This window comes from Patella vulgata, chromosome 8 (assembly GCF_932274485.2).
Source record: "Patella vulgata chromosome 8, xgPatVulg1.2, whole genome shotgun sequence".
Classification (NCBI taxonomy): Eukaryota; Metazoa; Mollusca; class Gastropoda; family Patellidae; genus Patella; species Patella vulgata.
Genome location: NC_065886.2, coordinates 51839164 through 51861744, shown reverse-complemented (window position 1 = coordinate 51861744; position 22581 = coordinate 51839164). Strand labels below are relative to the sequence as shown.

General features: G+C 36.6%; 1 protein-coding gene across 1 annotated transcript; it reads left to right on the top strand.

Annotated features, from left to right (window-relative positions):
- Positions 1-189: 189 nt before the first annotated feature.
- On the top strand, positions 190-21545 carry LOC126830656 (coiled-coil domain-containing protein 22 homolog). The gene is made up of 16 exons (XM_050561064.2): positions 190-272; positions 1711-1882; positions 3364-3496; positions 4133-4263; positions 5396-5480; positions 7775-7944; positions 8125-8325; positions 10249-10308; positions 11294-11533; positions 11970-12086; positions 12906-13007; positions 13385-13492; positions 15254-15349; positions 16436-16495; positions 17353-17427; positions 18235-21545. The coding sequence occupies exons 1-16, from the start codon at positions 223-225 to the stop codon at positions 18349-18351; spliced, it is 1917 nt and encodes a 638-aa protein (XP_050417021.2). The 5' UTR covers positions 190-222; the 3' UTR covers positions 18352-21545.
- The last annotated feature ends 1036 nt before the right edge of the window (positions 21546-22581 follow it).

The window sequence follows — 22581 nt, the reverse complement described above, 5'->3', positions numbered from 1 at the left end:
AGAAACAAAGAACGTTGCACAGTAGACTTGGTCATCAGCCGGAATTTTAAATAGAAAATGTGACAATAAAAATTATAACCATATTATATATAGGTTTATAAGCTTCACAGATAATGGTAATAATTCAGATTTGAAATTTGTGATAACATATTTATTTTCTCTTTTTTTCTTGGAGGAAGATAAAAGATGCCCGTATTAATAAAAGTCACATGACTGGACAAGATGGAGGAGGTGGATAATATTATTATTCACTCTTTACGATCAATTGGCTGGTAACATTTAATTCTTGTTCATTTATCAGCCTGATCATTTAATACGTCAGTTGTTAGGCCATCTGTATGTTTTTCTTATGATTCAATATTTCGTTTGAAAAACTGTGTAATTCAACCGTTCTTCAGTAGGCATATGTCTCTCCTCCTCACCAGCAGACTTGTCAGTTGTTTGCTATTTTCATTTCTATCCATCCTCTTTATTCGAAACTCGCCTTAACATCATTGTCATCTGATTTTTTTTATTTATTTGATATCCCTAAAGATCTGAACAATAAAAGATTTTATTATACTGGTTACCAAGCCGGTTAATAAACTCAATTAACTACCTGTTAAGACTGTCCTTGTGTCCAACAACATGATTCATTCGATTAAGATTTTGATATGAAATGGCCAGGTTTAATGTTCTTTTATTCTGCACCAGCAAGGCTTATGAAGACAGGAAGCCTATATACCATCATCTTCAACAGAAGGCTTGATCTCGCTTAAACTACATACATCTCATCAAGGCCTTCACGTAATACCCTGCATATTTCGGCACTAATTTCGATTGGGTATTCACCCAGCTTGTGAGCCTTTCAGATTCCTCGATGATCTCGAATACCAGGTGTCACGCTTTCCCACTAAAATGTCTACCTGTGATAATCAAGTTGCAAAGTTCAAAGTTCATTCAATGTCAAGGTTTTGGTGGAGGTCGCTATATATAGTTGATTCGTCTGTCTTAGAGAGAAAACATACCTATAAGTTCGGGAATTGCAAAGTAATCTAGCAACGTCCAGATGTTCTAAAACTCGCAGTAGTTACTTCAAGGAACATGATAAACCATGTAGTATGGAATGAGTGAAATTTGTCTGGAAAGCAGCGTTTCTTTGAATTGTATTCCAACTGTCAAGGGTTCTTTAATGTGCACGCCTAGTCACCCACGTGTACAATAGACCTAATCTCGAATTACTAGACACTGTTTCTTGCTAGGCCCTTCTTCCTGTCAAACCTTTCTTCCTGGAAAACCAGAAAATCCTGAGGAACTTTCTTGATCTAACACGGGACCTCTCGATCGGTTAGTCAGTCTGCCCCTTACTCACTCAGCCACAGTTACTCTCTCTAAGGTTTTGAATTTATTCAGTGAATTTGGCAGTTGAGAGATCCATCAAAGGACTAGACAGCTGTCCATGTCAGGCCCTCCGTCCTGCACCACTGACAAGGGGAAACCACGTTGGAATATCCTGATGAACATTCTTGGCCAATGCAGGGATCAAACACGCGACCTCCAGGCTAGCAAGCCAGCATCTTACCTGACATTTTGATTCTGATATGAGGAAAGCTAATTTAAGTCCAAGGATTGAAACTAAAAGTGATTTTTTTTTTTAAATTTCAGTACCTTGTATGTAGATGTCATCAGTAAATTTTACGATGCTAAATAAATTTATTTTCTTTTTAACAGTGAATTAGATGATGATTTGTCAAATTTAAAACAGTTTTCAACAGAAGTTATTGTTGCCACAATAGTCAAGTGTATTAAATTTATTAAAAATGACGTGGAACTACCCAGCACTCTTCCACCTGGCATGTCTGCAAGATTTAGAATTGGTGCAAGTCTGGCCAATCATATACAGGTACAGAATAATATATTAATGATGTGCTGATTCTGGATTATAATGACTTATGATAATTATTTATGTCACTGACTGAGTTATAATTATAAACCTATAACGGTAAATCTCTTTCATTTTTGTGGTATATTATTCTATGCCCGGAATAACTTGCGGTCTGGAAGTCGGGGGTGGCTTTGAATATATACAGGAAAAATTGGGGTTATTCTTCTGAAAGTTTTTCTTTAAACCTGTAACATGTTATTCTTCCAGGGTAGGGTTTTTTTTCATAAGAAAACATGACATAAGGTTTTTCTTACGGGAATTCTGGGATATTCTCATTTTACTTACATGTACACATAGACAGTTTATAAGCAAGATAAAGTCCTTGACATCGATCATCGATTATGTTGGGGAAGAAAGACTGCAGAAAAATCTTGAATTTTCCATGGTTTTGATATTAAATCAAAAATTAATATTACTCCCCTGGTCTGATATTGATGCATAATTATTCTTAGAAGGTTTTGTTTCTTGATGATCAGGCAATTAAAAGTATTATAATCAATCCATTCAAATCGGCAAAAAAACGAAAAAAATCATAATTTATTGTTCAAATTTGATGAAAATAAAAAACGAAGGAGTAAAATATCAAAGATGGGCCTTCCATCATTGATAGATACATGTACATGCAACATTTTCCAAAAGTTTCATATTCTTTCGTCAAAGATAGGCCTTTCGTCATTGATAGACACATGTACATGCAAAATTTTCCAAAAGTTTCATATTCTTTCGTGGAAGGCTCCTATACATGGTTAGGGTTTGAAAAAGAGTGTTTTTAGCTATTTTCCTGTGTGAGTCAATTTACAAGAAACTGACAAAGATACGCCTTTTAATAATTTTTATTTAAACAATACCCATTGATACATTATGTATGTGATAGTAACAACTTCTAATATAGTGTAGTAACATTTCTACACTGTATCTATATATTGATTTATTTTGCACAAGTATCACTTTTTGACATTCAAGGTGCTCTATACACAGTTGACGGTACTTGTTCTGTAACATTTGATGGTAAATTCTTAATCTATATAACATTCTCTAACAAACCTCACAGAATACAGACTGACTACAAGGAATAAAATCAGATCAAGTCATATAATAGTAGTTTCAAAACTTGCGAAAGGGTACCTCGATTCAAAAGGCCATATCTCAGTCAATATTAATACTAGAGTCATATAACTTTGCAGTTTTACATAAGTCCGTATGTACTATAACATCTAATTTTATTCATAATTTTCTGAGGTGGTCATTTTAGAACTTTCTGGGAATTTGGTCCACTTGACATGGAATCACCCATTAAATTTCAACAAGCATTTATGTTAATCCAACTTGTTGTTTTCTTGTATCATGCACTTTCAACATCCACGATATGTTTGTATTTGATTATTACAGAATATGTTTGTATTTGATTATACAGGATATGTTTGTATTGATTATTACAGGATATGGGTTATAATGGTGAAATAGGTTACCAGACATTTCTCTACTCTAATGAAACAGAAATAAGAAAAGTTTTTATGTTTTTGGTTGAGAAACTACCAAAAGATACAACACAGACATCAGATGAACCGTTAGGTAATAAACACAATTTACAATCAATTCAATATTTGAAAATGTAAAGAAAAGGGTAGTTTTTGTACAGATATGTATGGAAACATTCAGAGTTATGGAGAAATGAAATGGGGATTAATGTTTAATTGACACAAACTAGGATATTTCGGGATTAACCCGGAAAAACCCCATGAGGTTGGACAGGCAACCCTACTCCTTGTCATGTACAACCGGGGAATCGAAACCCCGCCAGTTGACTCATTGACATACCTCATGATACAACGCGCACGCACTAACCATTTTGCCATCCAAACCCCCTTCAGAATTACGGAGAAATGAAATGAAATGAAATTTAACGTCCTGTTATGCTCCGACTGGCCAGAGTTATGGAGATCCGTAAGAGGAGTCAGATGAAATAAAACATGATTACTATGACGAAGACTGGTGGGTCATTCCATGTCAGGTGGACCAGTGCCTGTTTGTATGTACTATAACATATATTTTTTTCATACTGTTCTGAGAGGGTCACCTGGACAACTTTCTTACAATTTGGTCCACTTGACACGGAATGACCCTGGTATTATGACATAAATGAATCTGTTACCATGTAGATCTTGACCGCAATGAATCAACCTAAACAATATGTAATCATATTTCCAGGAGCCTCGGTGCTATTACAGAGAGCCATTGCTGCCAAATTACATCAACAAATGACATCACCATGGACACCACATTATCTAAAAGATAGAGGTATAACATGGAGAGGTAAACCCCCAAGTTGGCAGAGGGAGGTAAGATGAGAAAACTATGGGTATAAAACCTAACCAACAGTGTATAAACAAATATGCACATTGTATAAGCCAATATGCACAGTACGTGTATAAGCCAATATGCACTGTGTATAATTAAACCAATATGCACAGTGCATAATTAAACCAATATGCACAGTGCATAATTAAACCAATATGCACAGTGTATAATTAAACCAATATGTACAGTGTATAATTAAACCAATATGCACAGTGTATAATTAAACCAATATGTACAGTGTATAATTAAACCAATATGCACAGTGTATAATTAAACCAATATGCACAGTGTATAAACCAATATGTACAGTGTATAAACCAATATGCACAGTGTATAATTAAACCAATATGCACATTGTATAATTAAACCAATATGTACAGTTTATAATTAAACCAATATGCACAGTTTACTGTTTCTGTTATGTCCTTTTTTGTAAATCATTTAATTTTTTTTCATTTCGAATGAAGCCTGTACCATAACAGGCCCGGGACTGTATAGCGCAGTGGATGCTTATGGCTGGCTCCCGGATCCATTCACTTGATTTGATATTTGTTTATTTTTTGCAATGTCTATATATGGTCTTCTCCACAGGTTTATCTTGTAGGTTTTTGTTTTGTATGTAGTGTGGTCCTCCTGCACTTACTAAAACAGTAGGAGAAATAAACCTTTTCATAAATAAGTAAGGTGCAAGATATAATAAATATGAATTTTACCTATAATGGAGAGTCCAGTCATTGGCATTTGTTTACATATTATTCAGTATCAAAAATCAAAACCTGATATACAAATTATTTTCGTCACCATGGTAACTGTCAGTCACTGTGTCTAAATTAAACCATGTGGTCCTGCTATAATGGACACTCTCCATATTCTTCAAAGTGATTGAATTGAATAGCACATGCAGCTCTTTGTTTCTAAACCGGAAATAATTTGTGTTTAAGATTGTGAATTGCGGAAACTATTTTAATATTAGATAATAAATCAAATATATACAGAAATGGCAACGGTTGAAATTCTCCTTTCAGCTTTTATTACCTCAGAACATGTTAATTAGTAAATTTGATAGAGCTTTCTCTGCTTTCTGCTCTATCAGTTCTAATTGAATATTTTCAGGGTGCTGCATGTATATATAGTTATCGTTCTCAACATTTATCTAGACCTGAAGGTTTAACAGATTTAACCAGAAAAATACCCAAAGGTTGGTCATTTTACTTTCCCTCATTTTAGCAGTCTCATTAAAATACAGATTTATATTTCGTTTCGTTTTTTTTTTATACTTTCGATTGCCTCCACTACCTGAAGATCTGTCCAGTTATAGTGGAAGATCGCGTCAATGGTCATACGAGCGGCTTTTGACCTTATGACATCAGACATTTGATTAATCAATCAGAGATGATGTTTCTTGTGGGTTACCCACATTTCCGTGCACCTCGCTGTTTCATTGGCTAATCCCTCACTTCAACTAGAACACGGGTTATATAACAACTCTTCCAGATCCTAGTGTAGTAAAGACAAGTAAAATGAAATTTTGAACTATAGAAAATGAAACAAAAATAGAGTCTGTGTTTTAACCAGATTGTCATTTAAAGAATATTGAAAGAATCAGGACATTATTCAGTGAATGAGACGCTGATTTAGCTATGGAGATTTAATGGGTAGTAGAGTGAAAACTGTCTTGATAATCTATGCTTGAATGTCATATTCATTATAACTGTTTAAAATCTCCAGAAATATTTTATATTAGGGCTAGTAATGTTCTACAAAAGCCAATAAAGAAAAGTTGACTAGCTTATGCTATTATGGTTAAAGGACAATATTGGTGTCTGTGATTATCACATTATGTAGTTGTTTGTAGTTGACAAAATCATTGTTTCTTTGATTGGTATTAAAAATGCTGTTGTATTATTTTACCGGTATAGTTAATTATCTACCAGTGAGTTGTTACCGTTTTCTTTATGAAGTTGTTTGTAGTTGACAAAATCATTGTTTCTTTGATTGGTATTAAAATTGCTATTGTATTATTTTACTGATAGATCTAAATCTCTACAATCTGGGTATTGTCATGACGCGTGGAGTGGGCGGGGCAACAGACGCTATCGTTTGATTGTCAGTTGTTTGCATAACTTGGAGTAAACTGGAATTGTTGTTTCTCTTTTACCGGTAGTCAGGATTTAGGTCGCGAGTAGCTGATCATGATATATTATTTATACAGGTATTATTTAATTTGTTTATCATCAAAACCGATTCATTTATCACACACAATTACTCACGAATTTAACACGATGTAATAGACGGCCATGTTTGTTGTGGGCGGGACTTGAATGACAATTTCACTACCGTACGAGCAACAGAATTACAGCTGAAAGTTATGCAATAATGCAATTGCATGTTATAATTAATATAAACAAATGTAACAAAAGCAATTTATTTCATAAAGAAATATAATTATATAAAGCTTGATACGGCTAAATATCGGTAATTATTATAACTGTAAACAATTGAGTTTGACCTATTTACTGGAGATCGCAGGTGGATTTGAGTCACATATGCTATGGCACGAGTTTCACACGCGCTGGGAAAGGGTGCGCCTAAACCACGCATATTTTTTTTTTCCTGAAACACCTCTGCCAAAGTTCCAAATATAATTTTAACACAGAGATCATTACTACGATAGATGCGTTATGAATATTTAAAAAAACGGACATGATGAAAGCAAAAGGAAAACACGAGTTATCCTTCTATATAACTGACTAAAGTGACGAGTGATAACAGATAAACAGGCAGATTTCTGCTCACTAATAATTCCTTCGAAGACCAAAAGTTGTTATATGAGACTGTGAGAGGATATCTGACAAATCAAAAAAAAAATAATTGTCTCGCTAGATATTGTCCTTTAATAATATATAAGTGTTTTTACAATGGATAATGATATATACTACAAAGTATCTTGGTAAGGACTTAAAAAGTTTGCTGCCCAGTGGCAAAATCAGATGTAAATAGCTGATATTTGTATTATAGTGATTATAAATTTTTGGATAGATTGATTAAAATTAATTTTTGACATATTTACAAATCTCTTTAGGGGTTCTAAAAACTTAGATTTGGTACCAGATAATGATAGAATGCAAGGATATATTAAGAAAGAGAGAGATAGAGATAGGGTTTAACCGTCAACTCAACACAAACTTGGTCATTTCGGGACTAACACATGGTTCAATTTTATTTCAATAATTCGCGTGTGTGTAGGGTGTCTTTAGCAGTGGGAGGAAACCGGAGGACCTGATGAAGGACTGCGACGTTGGACAAGTTACCCTACTCCTTGTCACGTACAACCGGGGAATCGAAACTACGCCAGTTGACTCAATGACAGACCTTATGATACAATGCACATGTGTTAACCATTCGTCCATCCAACCCCCCTGGATATATTAAGATAAAAGAAAGAAAACTTATCCTGAACTTATGAAATTGATATCTTTTTCTCTTTTTCAGAAATCCGAAACTATTACTCAACTAGTCTTCCATTTGTTACGAATCAATGTCGCCATCACAGAGATACATTGGCATCCGTTATAGAATCTAATACAGCAGAGGTTGCTAAGCAACAAGAATGGGAAAATGAATGGAATCATTCTGGTCTGGCTTCCCGATTATCAAAACAGGTTGGTGTGAATGTTCAATCCAAGGAGTTTCTTTCAGGAAATAATTAGTCTCCACTTGATTTAGACATGCATTAAAAAACTAAATAAAATGGAACAAAAATATTATATTAAATTTGGTATCATATTTTGTGATATGGAGATACAAGTTGATCTTCTAATTGAATGATCATTTGATTTCAGGAATTTATTGACAAAAAGAAATCAAAAATACAGAAAATGATTGCAGATCGATTACGTCAAGATGCTAAAAGAGAAACATCGGGCACGTCTTCTCTGTCAGATTTACAGCAAGTCATGGCAGCCATTAGCAGTCGGGCTAAAACAGATGCAAGAACAAAAGGATCAAGATTTGCTCATTCTGAAAAATTATTATTCTCTAAGGTAATTTTGATTCCAAGATTGTATATGGTAGGGCGTGGCAGATGTGATCTGCCTAACATTGTGGCATTTTGTTCGAGGTCACCAATCTGCTTTCCAAGTTATAGTACCATTTGTGTAATTCAAATAATCAAATGACTATATTGTTATGGATATTAGTCCCAAAATAACAAAGCAAAGTTCAACACTGTATATCTTATTAAAAGATAAACTTGCTGATCAAAATTCACATCCTATATGGAGAAAGAACCTCAGAAAATATGCCTACGATAAATTCTATACTATTCAAAAAAAGTAGGGGATATTTGATTTTGGGGGCATAATACTAAAATATGTAAATGACTACGAAAAAAGTCACTATAGAACCTAACAGAAGAAACATTTCCAGTTACATGTGACGCCCAAACGCACCAATAGCTACCGCATGGAATGCATGTGATGCTTGGGATCATCATGGGGGTCCAACCCAAGATTTGCACGACTCTGACTTTGAATGTTACAGTCATTGTGGCATTGAATTCCAGGGTGGAAACATCAGTTTAATTGTTTTAGTGACCAGAAAACAAATTTTGATATGCGTCGGCTTACCCAAAATGAAAGGTTACGTGCCCTTGGCATGCTACAGATCGGCACAACACAGGCGGTTGTGGCGCGGACGATGAATGTTTCTCAGTCTGTCATAAGCAGGCTATGGTCCAGATACCGTGATACACAATCTGTACAGGACAGACCACGCTCAGGTCGACCAAGGGCGACAACTCAAGCCCAGGATCGATTTATCCGTACCTTGGCCTTGAGAAATCGTGTCATCACAGCAAATCAGATCAGCGCTCGTCTTCAAACAGACACTGGTGTGAGAGTGAGTGGCCAGATGATTCGGAATCGACTGCATAGGGGTCACCTTCGCGCCCGACGTCCTCGCGTGATCCCTTGTTTGAGAGATCATCACATTCAGGCAAGACGTCGTTGGTGTAGGGATCGTCAACACTGGGATAATCGACACTGGAGCAATGTGATGTTTTCAGATGAGTCAAGGTTCACTGTTGATTTTTTGGACAGACGTAGGAGGGTGTGGTGTCGTCGAAACGAGCGCTTCAAAGACGTTAACGTCATCAGACATGATCGATTTGGGGGTGGTTCTGTTATGGTGTGGGGAGGCATCACTGTTGCTGGAAGAACGGCTTTACATGTTGTTGCAGGGCGTGTTACAGGCCAGTACTACCGGGACAACATCTTGGCAGTCCATGTTGTGCTGTTCGCACGACGTCATGGCCACCGTTTCATCTTCCAGGATGACAACGCAAGATGTCACAGGGCCAGGATCGTTACAGGTTACCTCCAACAACAGAACATCACCTCATTACCTTGGCCAGCACTGAGTCCCGACCTCTCCCCATCGAGCATGTCTGGGACATGCTTGGACAGAGGTTACGTCAACGTCAACAACGTCCTGCCAATGTCCAAGAACTTGCTGCTGCGTTGCAACAGGAATGGGACAATCTGGACCAAAATGACCGTAGACGTCTCATTAGGAGTATGCCACGTCGGATCAATGCTTGTTTGGCAAACAGAGGAGGATTTACCCGTTACTGACTTGGTTGTGATGCTGTGGTAACTTTGCTGTTTGACCCCGGGTATCATTTTACCCTTATAATGGTCAGTCTGTGCCTTACTTAGTCTAACGATCATTTGGAATAAATCGATGAATGTGAACTTCATTTCATTTTGTCATTTGTTTCTTCGTCAGTTTCATTAGGTGACTTTAATAACACTTAAAAATCAAATATCCCCTACTTTTTTTGAATAGTATATATTGAAATAGACCTATGTTTTCGTACCTCATAGATGACTTAGCTAGTTATACCATATATAATGTTATGGCTGACTGTGATTTCTTGTTTAATCAACTTTATTGTTTTCATATAGGATGAGGATGCTAGTTTAGCCCAGATGAGTGGAGAAATACCCACCAAAGATACAGAAGAGGTCAGTTAATGTTTTTAAAATTTATTCTACCACAACCTACTGAAATAAGCAGAAAGTTGACATTGAAAAAACTTCATGATGCCTTAATTGATGTCTCTAATTTTCAAAATATTAATATATGTTCTGATACATTTCTCTTTCAAGTCTTCTAATTTATGAATATAAAACCTGGCAAACCTTTTAGTTATCCAAACTCAAACAAAAATGTTTTGGAAAATAAAGCTCCAGGAAATTGGAGAGAGAGAGGGGTCTTTAGCAGTGGGAGGAAACCGGAGGACCAGGAGACAACCCACAAGGTTGGACGGGCAACCCTACTCCTTGTCACATACAACCGGGGAATCGAAACTCGAAACCACGCTAGCTGACTCAATGACAGACCCTATGATACGACGCGCACATGCTAACCATTCGAACATCCCCCCCACCACCCCCGATTCTTTGGAAAAAAGGGGATCACAGTGGCTAAGTGGGTAACATAATAATCATGTTTTATTTCAACTGACTCGCTAGCCTGGTGGTCGGGTGTTTGATCCCTGCATTGGCTGAAAAGTTCATCCAGATTTTCTGGTGTGGTTCCCCCTTGTCAGTGATGCAGGATCGAGGGCCTGACAAGGACGGCTGTCTAGTCGTTCAGATGGGATGGAAAATTGAGGTCCCGTGTATACAATGGCGTGCATGTAAAAGATCCCTTGACAGTTGGAATTCGATATAAGAGTGGGCTATAGTGCCGCTGTCCGAGCAAAATTTCCCTCATCGCACACTGTATGGCGTATGCCCGTCTTCATCAGCCCAGTTCGGAGCAGAACAGTAGGACGTTAAGCCCCATTTCATTTCATTTCATTTCTTTGGAAAGATTCAAACTGGTTTAATGATAACTGGTTTAGATTTTTTTTGCAGACTGTCTTTGTTGCAAAAATTACCCCAAAAGGAAATATTGAAGCGATAAATTATCCTGTCAATATATTGTCCATCTTTCTTATTCAAGGAACAAGAAAGAAAGAGAGAAGAAGAAATGCAATCATTAAGGGATGAATTAGGTGAATTAACATCCAAGTTAGAATCATTAGAATTAGAAATAAAGAAATATAGTGCTACTCAACAACAGCTTGAAGAAGCTATAAATACAGAAAATAGACAAATTGATGATAAAGAAAGTTCGTTTAATGTTAAAAAGAAAACAATGGATTTATTACCAGATGCTGAGAATAATATTCTTAAATTACAAGTAAGTAATATCACAAGTCTCGAGTAAACTACAGTGGCTCAGTGACCAAGGCACTGGCTCGTGCCACAGTGGCTCAGTGTGTGCGACCTGTTCCAAGAAAATGTGCTTTGGGATATGTTTATTCTTGTTTAGTAATATAATATATCTATATCTATATCCTGTTTGGTTTTCAGAGAAAAATCAGATGTTATAGAAATTATTAATTAGACCTTTAGATGGCTTGGATACAGTTTGATTTACACAGCCGTTCATTAAATAATTAAATCAATAAATGGCTGACCAAGCTAATGTTTACCGTTAGTCACTGACGTCACTACCGGAGACTGTCGACTGAAATTTTCAATATTTTCTTTTTTTATCATCTATTTTTGAATTATTATAGCAAGAATGGCCAACTCTTATGTTTAATGTTTATTTGATAACTTGTATTTTTTAGGGTGTTGTTGAAACAAGTACACAGCGTTTAGTAACTCTAGCTAATAAATGGGAGACCCATCGAGCTCCTCTTATACAACAGTATAGAGAACTTAAAACTCTCACATCACAGAAAGAGGTGGGTTACAAATTCACACTAATATTAAATATACCAGAAAAATTCATTTTAAAAAATCACCCATAAGTAACAAATTTGCTCCCCAATCAAAGTGTCAAACTTTTATTGGTTCAGAACAAAAGGTCTACCTGCTTGTTTGGATGGTATTTGGAGTTCGATTAAAGGTATTCTGAATAATCTGGTTAAAACACAGATCCTATTTCGTTTCGTTTTTTATAGTTCAAAATTTCGTTTACTTGTCTTTACTACACTATGATCTGGAAGAGTTGTTATATAACCAATGTTCTGGTTGATATGAGGGATTAGCCAATGAAACGGTCTGTTGCAGCGAGTTCTTGATCTGCAATGCATGGGAGAAACATCAATGCTGATTGGTTAATCAAATGTCTGATGTCATAGGGTCAGAAGCCGCTCGTATGACCCCTGACACAATTTCCCACTACAACTGGTCAGATCTTCATGTAGTAGAGGCCGTCGAAAGTATAAAAAACGAAACGAAATATAAATCTGTATTTTAATCAGAAAGTATTCTGAAAAACTGCTGTCTGAGCAAAATTCTCATTCTCAGAATTGAAATGAAAAATACCATATGTTAGTCTCAAAATAACCAACCTTTAGTGCTGACAAGACATAAAACCCCACTTTCATTCAGTATCATATCATATTCCTGAAGCAATAGCCCAAGAAATCCCTCTCTAGCTATTTCCATTGCTATTGTTATACTAAAAACTTGAGTTTTTCACAAAGTGTGTCAAACGAAACATTGCCAGGAGTATGGTATCATATCTGCTTTTCTAAACTTAAGCATTTTTTTTTCAGTCGGAAGCAGAGAAGAAATTAGCTGAAATCCGCGTGTTTCGTGACAAAATGAAAGAAGTGGCTGATGAAGTCAGAAATAAAGAAGATTTACAAAAACAATTAGTAAGCTGTTGTAACTGTTTTTATTTCTATACATCTCAAAAGCTCACTGATATAACACTGTCTTTCATCTCGTCACTTTCACAAGCTTTAACGGTCAAAATGTAAACAGAACGCAAACTTTTGTAAACTTTTGTATTAATGACATAAATTTAAATACCATACGGAAATTGAATATGAAAAAATAACAATTTGCACCTATTTTTTTATTACGTACGGATTTGAATATTTTGTTGACACATGATTTTTTTTAATTGTGGTCTGACACTGCCTCCTTAAATAACGATAAGAGTTCTGCCCCTTTATTTTCGATAAAATGTCAGAAGAAAAATGTGGACATATAAAAAAGAAGTGAAATGTGATTGTATTATTTATTGTAGCAATCAGAATATGAACGAATGACCAAAGATGTAAACAGATCAGCATATACCAGGAAAATACTCGAAATAGTGGCAAATATTAAAAAACAAAAACAGGAAATAGATAAGGTATGTTTCAGATTTATCTGTTGTTAAATTGGCAGGAAAAGGATGTGTAGCCAATAATTGTGGGCCATATTGCACCACAGATCAAGGGTCGTCAGTTGTGCTCCCCTCCCCCCCCCCCCCCTTATATCACTGGACAGTGTGAAATCCTCCAAAGCTACATACTGTTCCCCAACATGTGAATAGCTCCATGAATTGTAGGACCGTATGGTAATTCTTGGGGGGTGACCCAACAGATATAAGGGTAACTTGATCAATTTGGGGTGGAGCACTGGTTTCAGGCATTCCAAGTACTAAAGGGTTAAAGATCATTGACCGTAGGTTAAAGGGGAGAGAGAGATGGGGTTTAAGGTCCACTTGACACAAACTAGGTCATTTTGGAACGAACACATGATTCAATTTTTTTTTAATAATTTGCTTGCACATAGGGGTCTTTAGCAGTGGGAGGAAAGCGGAGGACCCGGAGAAAACACATGAGGTTGGACAGGCGACCTACCCCTTGTCACGTACAACCAGGGAATCGAAAGCAGACCAGTTGACTCAATGACATACCTTATGATACAAGGCACACAAGCTAACCATTCCGCCATCCAACTCCCCTATAGGTTAAAGGATTAAAGATCATTGACCATAGGTTAAGGGTTAAAGGTCATTGACCATAGGTTAAAGATCAGTGACCATAGGTTAAGGGTTAAAGATCATTGACCATAGGTCAAAGGGTTAGAGGTCATTGACCATAGGTTAAAGGGTTAAAGGTCATTGATCATAGGTTAACAGAGTTAAATAAACTACCCTGTTTGTCCCAAAATCAACCAGTTGTGTTAAACAGTTGTTAAACCCATGTCTCTCCTTTTCTTGCATGGCTGCATGGTAGGGTGACCCACCATAAATAAATATCTCCATATATCTCGACAATTACGCCACAATATTTATATATATGCCAAGCCTTAAATCAGTTTCACACAATTATAGTCACTAAATAAACGATCATGTTGTACTTAATAAGCTATGACCATTAATCATGTATAAATAATAGACTGAAAACTGGTTCCAAGAGTCGTCCATAACATCCAGACACTTTTGAGTAAAAGATAGGTTACGTGCCCTTGTTTTGAAATTAGTCTCGCTTAACCAGTCTATCGACCATTCTACGTCTGATTGACAGGTCGGTATAATCAAGACTACTTTTTTACGAAACGTAACAGAACGCTAGAACAAGAAATTGAATTTAGAAATAAGCACGTTAGGTAGCTCAACAATCGTTTTAAGAAGCTTGTAAAAGTAAAATGAAACTACTGCTAGTATCATGTTCCTGCCTAACCCGAGTGATTCAGAGATATTATTTGTACTAAACCAAAAGATGCTGCTCTTAACGGTACAGTTAATGATAAAGCGATTTAAAAAATGAAACGAACGTAATTTCTAAATCTGCTGTAATAACCAAGAAGCTTAATTTAACTGCTATTCAAAATCGTCAACAATACATTTTTTACGGCTGTAATAGTTGATAGATTTGTAGAGAATTGCACGTGCCATGGCTATTTATAGTATCATACTGTCAGAAAGTTGGTCTCGGCACGGCGAATGTGCACGCTTCAGTAGTAGTCTCGAACTATCAGCGGTGGACTGTATTTCTGTGAGTACATGGGTCACCCTATGCATGGTACCGGTACACTTAAAGTGAAAATATATGTCCCTATACCAGAGTCTGGTTATTGTGGAGTGGGTGTATAATATCAGAATATAGTATTCAATATTTTCCAGGTTTTAGTAGATACTAAGTCAATACAGAAAGAAATTAATTCACTATCTGGGAAATTAGACAGAACATTTACAGTCACAGATGAACTTATTTTTAGAGTAAGTATAGATTTAACATACAATAAATATAGATGTAAATATATATAATGAAATTTGTGAAGTTTTAAGATAAACATCTGTTGCATTAAAACAATGTTACAGATTAAGAGGACTTGAATTTCTACGGTAAAAATATCTAGAAAAAACAATAGATGGTGTTTAAAGTAAAATAGTCTAGCCATCTTGTTAAGTATACTTTATTTACATTGAATAAAAACATGAAGTATGATGGAGACAAACTATGTGACACACATGAAGATAAAACAAAGAATGACTGCAGCATGTACCGCAGTGTATGTGCAGATCGAAATGAAATGAAATGAAATGGGGTTTAATGTCCTACTGTTCTGCTCCTATGCTGGGCTAATGAAGACGGGCATACACCATACAGTGTGCTATGAGGGAAATTTTGCCCGGGCAGCGGCACTATCGCCTACTCTTATATAGAATTCCAACTGCCAAGGGATCTTTTACGTACATTCCAAAGTATACAAGGGACCTCGGTTTTCCGTCTCATCCGAGGGACTAGACAGCTGTCCGTGTCAGGCCATCCGTCCTGCATCACTGACAAGGGGGAACCACGCCGGAAAATCTGGATTAACTTTCTCGGCCAATGCAGGGATCGAACACCCGACCTCCAGGCTAGCGAGCCAGCATCTTACCCACTTAGCCAAGGGGTCCCCGTGCAGATCGAGACCTGTCTCATCAGTGTTCATGTCTAGTGATACACACCCAGAGATGGTTAACTAGCAGACGATAAAAGTCAATGTTTATATTTCAACTGATGGTACTGGTTATAAAACTGGTACCAAGAAATTAAATTACATTGTGTGTGAGAAAAACCTAATAGCAAAAATTTGAACCAAGTTTAACTTGTATCCATCACATTTAAGTAAAATTGGTGTAAAGCAATTTGATGCTGCAATAGTTATCAAGACTAACAGAAGTATAACAGAATTCAATTCTATGTTACTGATTGCATTCACTATTCAGCTGCTGTTTTTCACTCTTTTGAATGCCTTGTTTCAAACCTGTACTCTCAGACAATAAACTGATTTAATAGATAAAAGTTGTTTTAATTTCTAGGATGCAAAGAAAGATGAAGCAGTAAAGAAGGCCTATAGATTCTTAGCAGCATTACATGAGGTTTGATCACATTTTTATTCGCCCACATTTTCATATGGACGTATATTGTCGTCGCGTCCGACCGTCCGTCCACAATTTTGACGAACTCGAAATATAGATTTATCTCCAAAAGATCTTGGTTCCTTTCGATATCGGCATGTATCGGATCGAAACTTCATGGCTTATGGCCCCTGATTGTACAAAAAATCATGTTTTTAGCTTGTGGACACTCTAGAGGTCACACATTTCATATGATTTTGTTGAAACGTGAAATATATGTTTATAACTCAACGATCTTGGTTCCTGTCAATATTCGCGCATATCAGACTGTAACTTCCTGGATTATGGCCCCTAATTGAACGACAAATGACGTTTTTAGTGTGTGGTCCCTCTAGAGGTCACAATTATTATTCGATTTTACAAAAACGTTTAAGTATATCACCGTCGCACCATTATGATGATTGAATTCGAATTTTGTGAAAATCGGACTGAAACTGCTGGATGGCTGCTCCCTGTACAGAAATAGTGTTAAAGTTGTGTAAGCTTAATTGTGTTAATATTGTAATAAAAAATAGTGAAATATTGATCATTGTAGTTCAAGAAAATGAATTAAATGCATATGTTGTTATTATGAAATGTTATTAGAGCTGTCTATTAATATTGTTATTATAGAACTGTGAATTATTGCTGTTATTATAGAACTGTGATTATAGAACTGTCTATTATTGTTGTTATTATAGAACTGTGAATTATTGCTGTTTATTATTATTATTATTGTTATTATAGAACTGTGAATTATTGCTGTTTATTAGTATTATTGTTATTGTTATTATTATAGAACTGTGAATTATTGCTGTTTATTGTTATTGTTATTATAGAACTGTGAATTATTAATTAGTACAGTAGAAGAAACTGGTGTTATTATGAGAGAGATCAGAGATTTAGAAGATCAAGTAAGTTGTAGAATTTTAATCTCCTGTCTTCAACAATAATTATAATAGTATTTAGATTCGCCGTAACAGACAGTTTCATTGGCTAATCCCTCACATCATCCAGAATGTGGGTTATACAACAACTCGTCTAGATGCTAGTGTAGTAAAGACAAGTAAAACAAAATTTTGAACTATAAAAAACGAAACGAAAATAGGATCTGTGTTATAATCAGATTGCAACCAAGTTGAAATTCAGAGATGCACAATGATTTTTTACAGAATTATTATTCCTGTGATTAAAACATTGTAAATTCTCTACACTTTATGAGATTTGTTTAAAACTTTGTGGTATTGTTTGGCTGTAAGGAGGGACCCTACTCTTTCTGATTTGTTAATTTAAGCGAAGTGGCAGGGGCACGTTTAGACATTTTATATTGGTGTTTAGTTATTGAACACATTAAATAAACATGTGAGATTGTCCATATACAGGGTGGTTGGATGGCCGAATGGTGAGCATGTGCACGCTGTATCATAAGGTCTGTCATTGAGTCAAATGGCGTGGTTTCGATTCCCCGGTTGTACGTGACAAGGAGTAGGGTCGATTGTCCAACCTTGTGGGTTTTCTCCAGCTCCTCCGGTTTCTTCCCACTGCTAAAGACCCCTACGTGCAAGTGAATTATTGAAATAAAATTGAACCATATGTTAGTCCCAAAATAACCCAGTTTGCGTCGAGTGGACGTTAAACCCCATTTCTCTCTCTCTGTCCATATATAAATTGAGATTTTTTTTCAAGATACATTGTAATGAACAAAGAATGTTTAATTTCAGATTGAGAATGAAAGTGGAAAGAAAGTACTGGCTAATCTAGAAAAAATAACTCAAGATTATCAAGAGATGAAGAAGGAGAATTCAGTGTTAATGAGTAAATTAAAACAAAAGCAATAATATATTGTTCAAACTGTTTATTTTAGTTGTGTAAAAGAAATGATTTATAGATTATCAACGATGTGAGACATTGCTGGAGAAATAATTGATGGGCATATTAACAGACCTGGAAATAACGGTTTTAGATGTACCAGCCAAAATGTTAGGCACTAATGAAGATGGCCTAGTTTGTGTTGAGTGGATGTAAAACCCCATTTCTCTCTGTCTCTGTATGGTTTATATCGGTGTTCACAAAGCGCATATAAGACTTATAAACACATTGATCAATCATTTTTCTATACGACTCTATTCAACGAAGGTATAAATCTCACAATGCTGGAAATAAATTATGTTTAACAAATTTCTTAAAATAAAACTGTCCATTATTTAGTTTATAGAATTTATACTTACTAAAGAGAAAGCGCCCTTACAATTATTTCTTCATTAATGAATCAACCATCAGAGGTTAAAGGACAATATTTGTGTCAGTCATTATCCAAATATAATTTTAACACAGAGATCATTGCTACGATAGATGCGTTATGAAGATTTAAAAAAACAGAAATCACGAAAGCAAAAGGAAAACTCAAGTTTTGGTCTTCGAAGGAATTATTAGTGAGCAGAAATCTGCCTGTTTATCTGTTATCACGCGTCACTTCAGTCAGTGATATAGAAGGATAACTCGTGTTTTCCTTTTGCTTTTGTGTGTTAAAATTATACTGAGGGCCATTGAAGACGCATCACTTAGTTTTTCGTATAACAAAATGATCCTGTAAACATATCTTATTTATTTTGCTTCTTATTGTGAACAATATTCAAATGGGAACACATCAATAACAACACAATTGTACACTTATGGATGTTTAATCTGTAATCAACAGTACAAAGTCAGAGGGGTCAAAACCAAAAGTACGACACAGATGTCAGTAGCGCGTGTGTCCTCCACGGGCTCTTACGCACACTGAGCAGTGACGTCGCATGGAATTAACCAATGTTTGAAAGAAGGCCTGGGGCAAATTGTTCCATTCTTGGACAAGAGCAGCTTCTAAAGCAGCAATGGTATGCATCTGTGGTCTCCGATACAGACGGCGTCCAATCTCATCCCAGACATGTTCTATCGGTGCCATGTCCGGAGACATGGCTGGCCAGTCCAAGACATTGATGTTGTTAGCAGCCAGGTAGTCCAAACTAAAACGGGCGGTATGCGGACATGCATTATCCTGTTGGAAGTGCTGAAGTTGTGGGTGCGCTCGAAACATCGGAACAACAATTGGTGGCAAGACATCATCACGGTAGGCTACAGCATTAACGCGACCCCTGCAAATGTGTAGGGCGGTCCGGTGATGAAATGTGAAGCCAACCCACACCATTACACTTCCCCCACCCCATCGATTTGTTTTGAAGACGCAGCAGTCTGCAAGACGTTCCCCAAGACGTCTCCACACACGTTGATGGCCATCAGCGTGATTAAGATGAAAGCGACTCTCATCACTGAAGAGCACACTTTGCCAGTCTACTCTTCTCCATGTCTGGTGTCCTTGAGCCCATATCAAACACCGCTGACAGTTATGATCCCTGAGGATAGCTCCAACATAAGGTCGTCGTGCACGGAGTCCTACTTCTCTTAGACGACGTCTTTTAACGGTGTTGGCACTTACTGGTCCCTGTCTTCCGACGACTGCTGCACCTGTTCGGTTCCCTGGGCGGAATCTGTCATGCAGATGAGTGACCTGGATGTAGCGGTCTTGAGCCTGGGTTGTAACGCGTTGTGGACCAGGACGTTGACAGTCACGTGTTGATCCAGTAACTCGAACACGTTCCACCAACCTTACAATAGTGGACTGATGACAATTGAAGGGTCTGGCAATAGCACGTGTAGACATGCCAGCCCGGGACATTCCCATGGCTTCATTCCGCTGATTTTCAGCAAGTCTCGGCATCTCTAGCTCGATTCCTTCACACGTCCAACAACAAATTACGACAGATTGACGTTTCACAGTTCATGTTCTGCACATTAAGTTGAAAACATGCTTTTAAAGGGCTCACACACAATGCTGCACGTGAATATTGGGTTTTTCACGTGCATCTAGTGCAATTTTTTTTTTGTGCACACTGGCCGATTTTTTTTGCGTTTGGGAGCATTGTGTGAAACAATAGTTCATAGTATTGCATAATATTATACATACAAAACCACCTAGTAATAAAATATTTGGGAAAAAAAGTGATGCAAATTCCATGGCGCTCAGTATATATTCGGAATGTGTTGAACTGGTTCTATGACATCAATATTGTCCTTTAAGAAAGGAAGAAATTTGTAGTTGAATGTTGACTGTCAGAAAGAGTGTGTTTATTATTGAGATTTAATAGAAAGAATGTGCATGTTGTCCGTTATATTAAAAACATATATATATATATATTCATATGTATAAATATGCACACCAATCATTTCTTCTAATATATAAAGTTATTTATTTATATATATTTTATAATCAACCTGTAGGCCAACATTTATCTTTATAGTTTATAATATTAAATCACTGTTGAATGTTTGTCAATCTTAAAACAAGATACAACTCAACTGGCAACAACTCAGCCCATCTTTTCCCGATTTAGCTCCTTAGAAATGGAACTGAATTCCCAATTCATAGTTGTTATGATATGTTGTTTTGGAAAAACAAATTGTTATGAATAAAACTGACCTGTACATTTTTCATTCCAATGAAACTAACCATGTCATTTTGCTGGAACTCGACTAGTCTGGAATCATTTTTCCCTAACTGTAGAATTATCATGAAATTGCCGATTATTTTTTTTTATTTATACAACTTATAAAGCTCATAATGTTGCATATGTGATAGATTCGATTGGGGGTGGGGTGGGGGCAGATAGCCGAATAGTTAATACATTGAATCATAAGGTCTGTCATTTAGGCAACTGGCATGGTTTCACCGGCAATACGTGACAAGGATTAGGGTCGCCTGCCCAACCTCAAGGGTTTTCTCCAGGCCCTCCGGTTTCCTCCCACTGCTAAAGACCCCCTACACGCAAGCGAATTATTGAAATAAAATTGAACCATGTGTTCCGAAATGACCTACTTTGTTAAACCCATTTTTCTCTCTGTCTCTCTCTAGACTGGATGAATAGTACAAGTTATTAGAAAAATGTAAAGATGTAATATGAATTATAGACAATATCAAAATAAAAGTAAAATAATATGCCTTCTTCTTATTATTGGGAGTAGTTCTGGCTAAATCTATTTGTTAACGCCAGCTGAGATGTAAATACGGTTATGACATGTGATTGTTGACGAGATTGTAGCTTAGGGTTAGTTTAAGTGCTAGGTCCAGGTTTAGAGTTGGGATTAGAGCTAGCCTTACTTACATCTTGTGACTTATGACGAAAAATTGAGCTGGTCTTATAATTTAGCACTACCCGAGATAATGATAAAATGATCATGTGACCTACTCCCACGAAAACAGACGTTTGTCGCACAACATCATTTTGTACTTTATTTTGTTGCTGTGAACAACCAAAAATTTAAAAAGAATTGCATTTTTGGAAAGCTTGGGCTGTGGACTAAATTATTCTCTTTCTCAAATTATTGGAGGTCGCATGTTCAATCCCTGCATTGGTGTTCTGCTCCGACAGGGCTAATGAAGACGGACACACGCCATACAGTGTGCTATTAGGTAAATTCTTATCCGGGCAGCAACACTATAGCCTACTTTTATATCAAATTTCAACTGCCAAGGGATCTTTTATGTGCACACCAAAATGCATACACAGGACCTCAGTGTTTCATCCCATCCGAACAACTAGACAGCTGCCCTTATCAGGCCCTCCATCCTGCACCACTGACAAGGGGAAAACGCACCGGAAAATCCCAATGAACTTTCTCGGGTCAATGCCGGTATCGAACAACCTCCAGGCTAGCGAGCCAGCATCCTGATTACAAGTTGTGAACTTGGGACATTTTGATGAAGTCATCAAGTATGAAACATGACTTCCTAGTGATAAGGAATGTGATATTCAAATGGGGGAAGTTCCGGGTAACACCTGTTTACAGGTTATATAAGAGGTAACCAATCAATCAAGAATGTGAATGAGTTTGGCACATTGTCCTTTTGTTCAGTAAATACAGCAATAGAGAGAGAGAGAGAGAGTTTAAAGTCCACTCGACACAGACTAGATCATTTCAGGACTAACATATGGTTTAATTTTATTTCAATAATCCACTTGCGTGTTAGAAGT

What these genes read in the sequence shown, in the direction of transcription:
- LOC126830656 (XM_050561064.2), top strand. Translation starts at nt 223, where the DNA reads ATGGAGGAGGTGGATAATATTATTATTCACTCTTTACGATCAATTGGC. An exon ending in TCTTTACGATCAATTGGCTG is followed by an intron (nt 273 to 1,710) that starts GTAACATTTAAT and finishes TCTTTTTAACAG; the next exon opens with TGAATTAGATGATGATTTGT. An exon ending in AAAAATTATTATTCTCTAAG is followed by an intron (nt 8,326 to 10,248) that starts GTAATTTTGATT and finishes GTTTTCATATAG; the next exon opens with GATGAGGATGCTAGTTTAGC.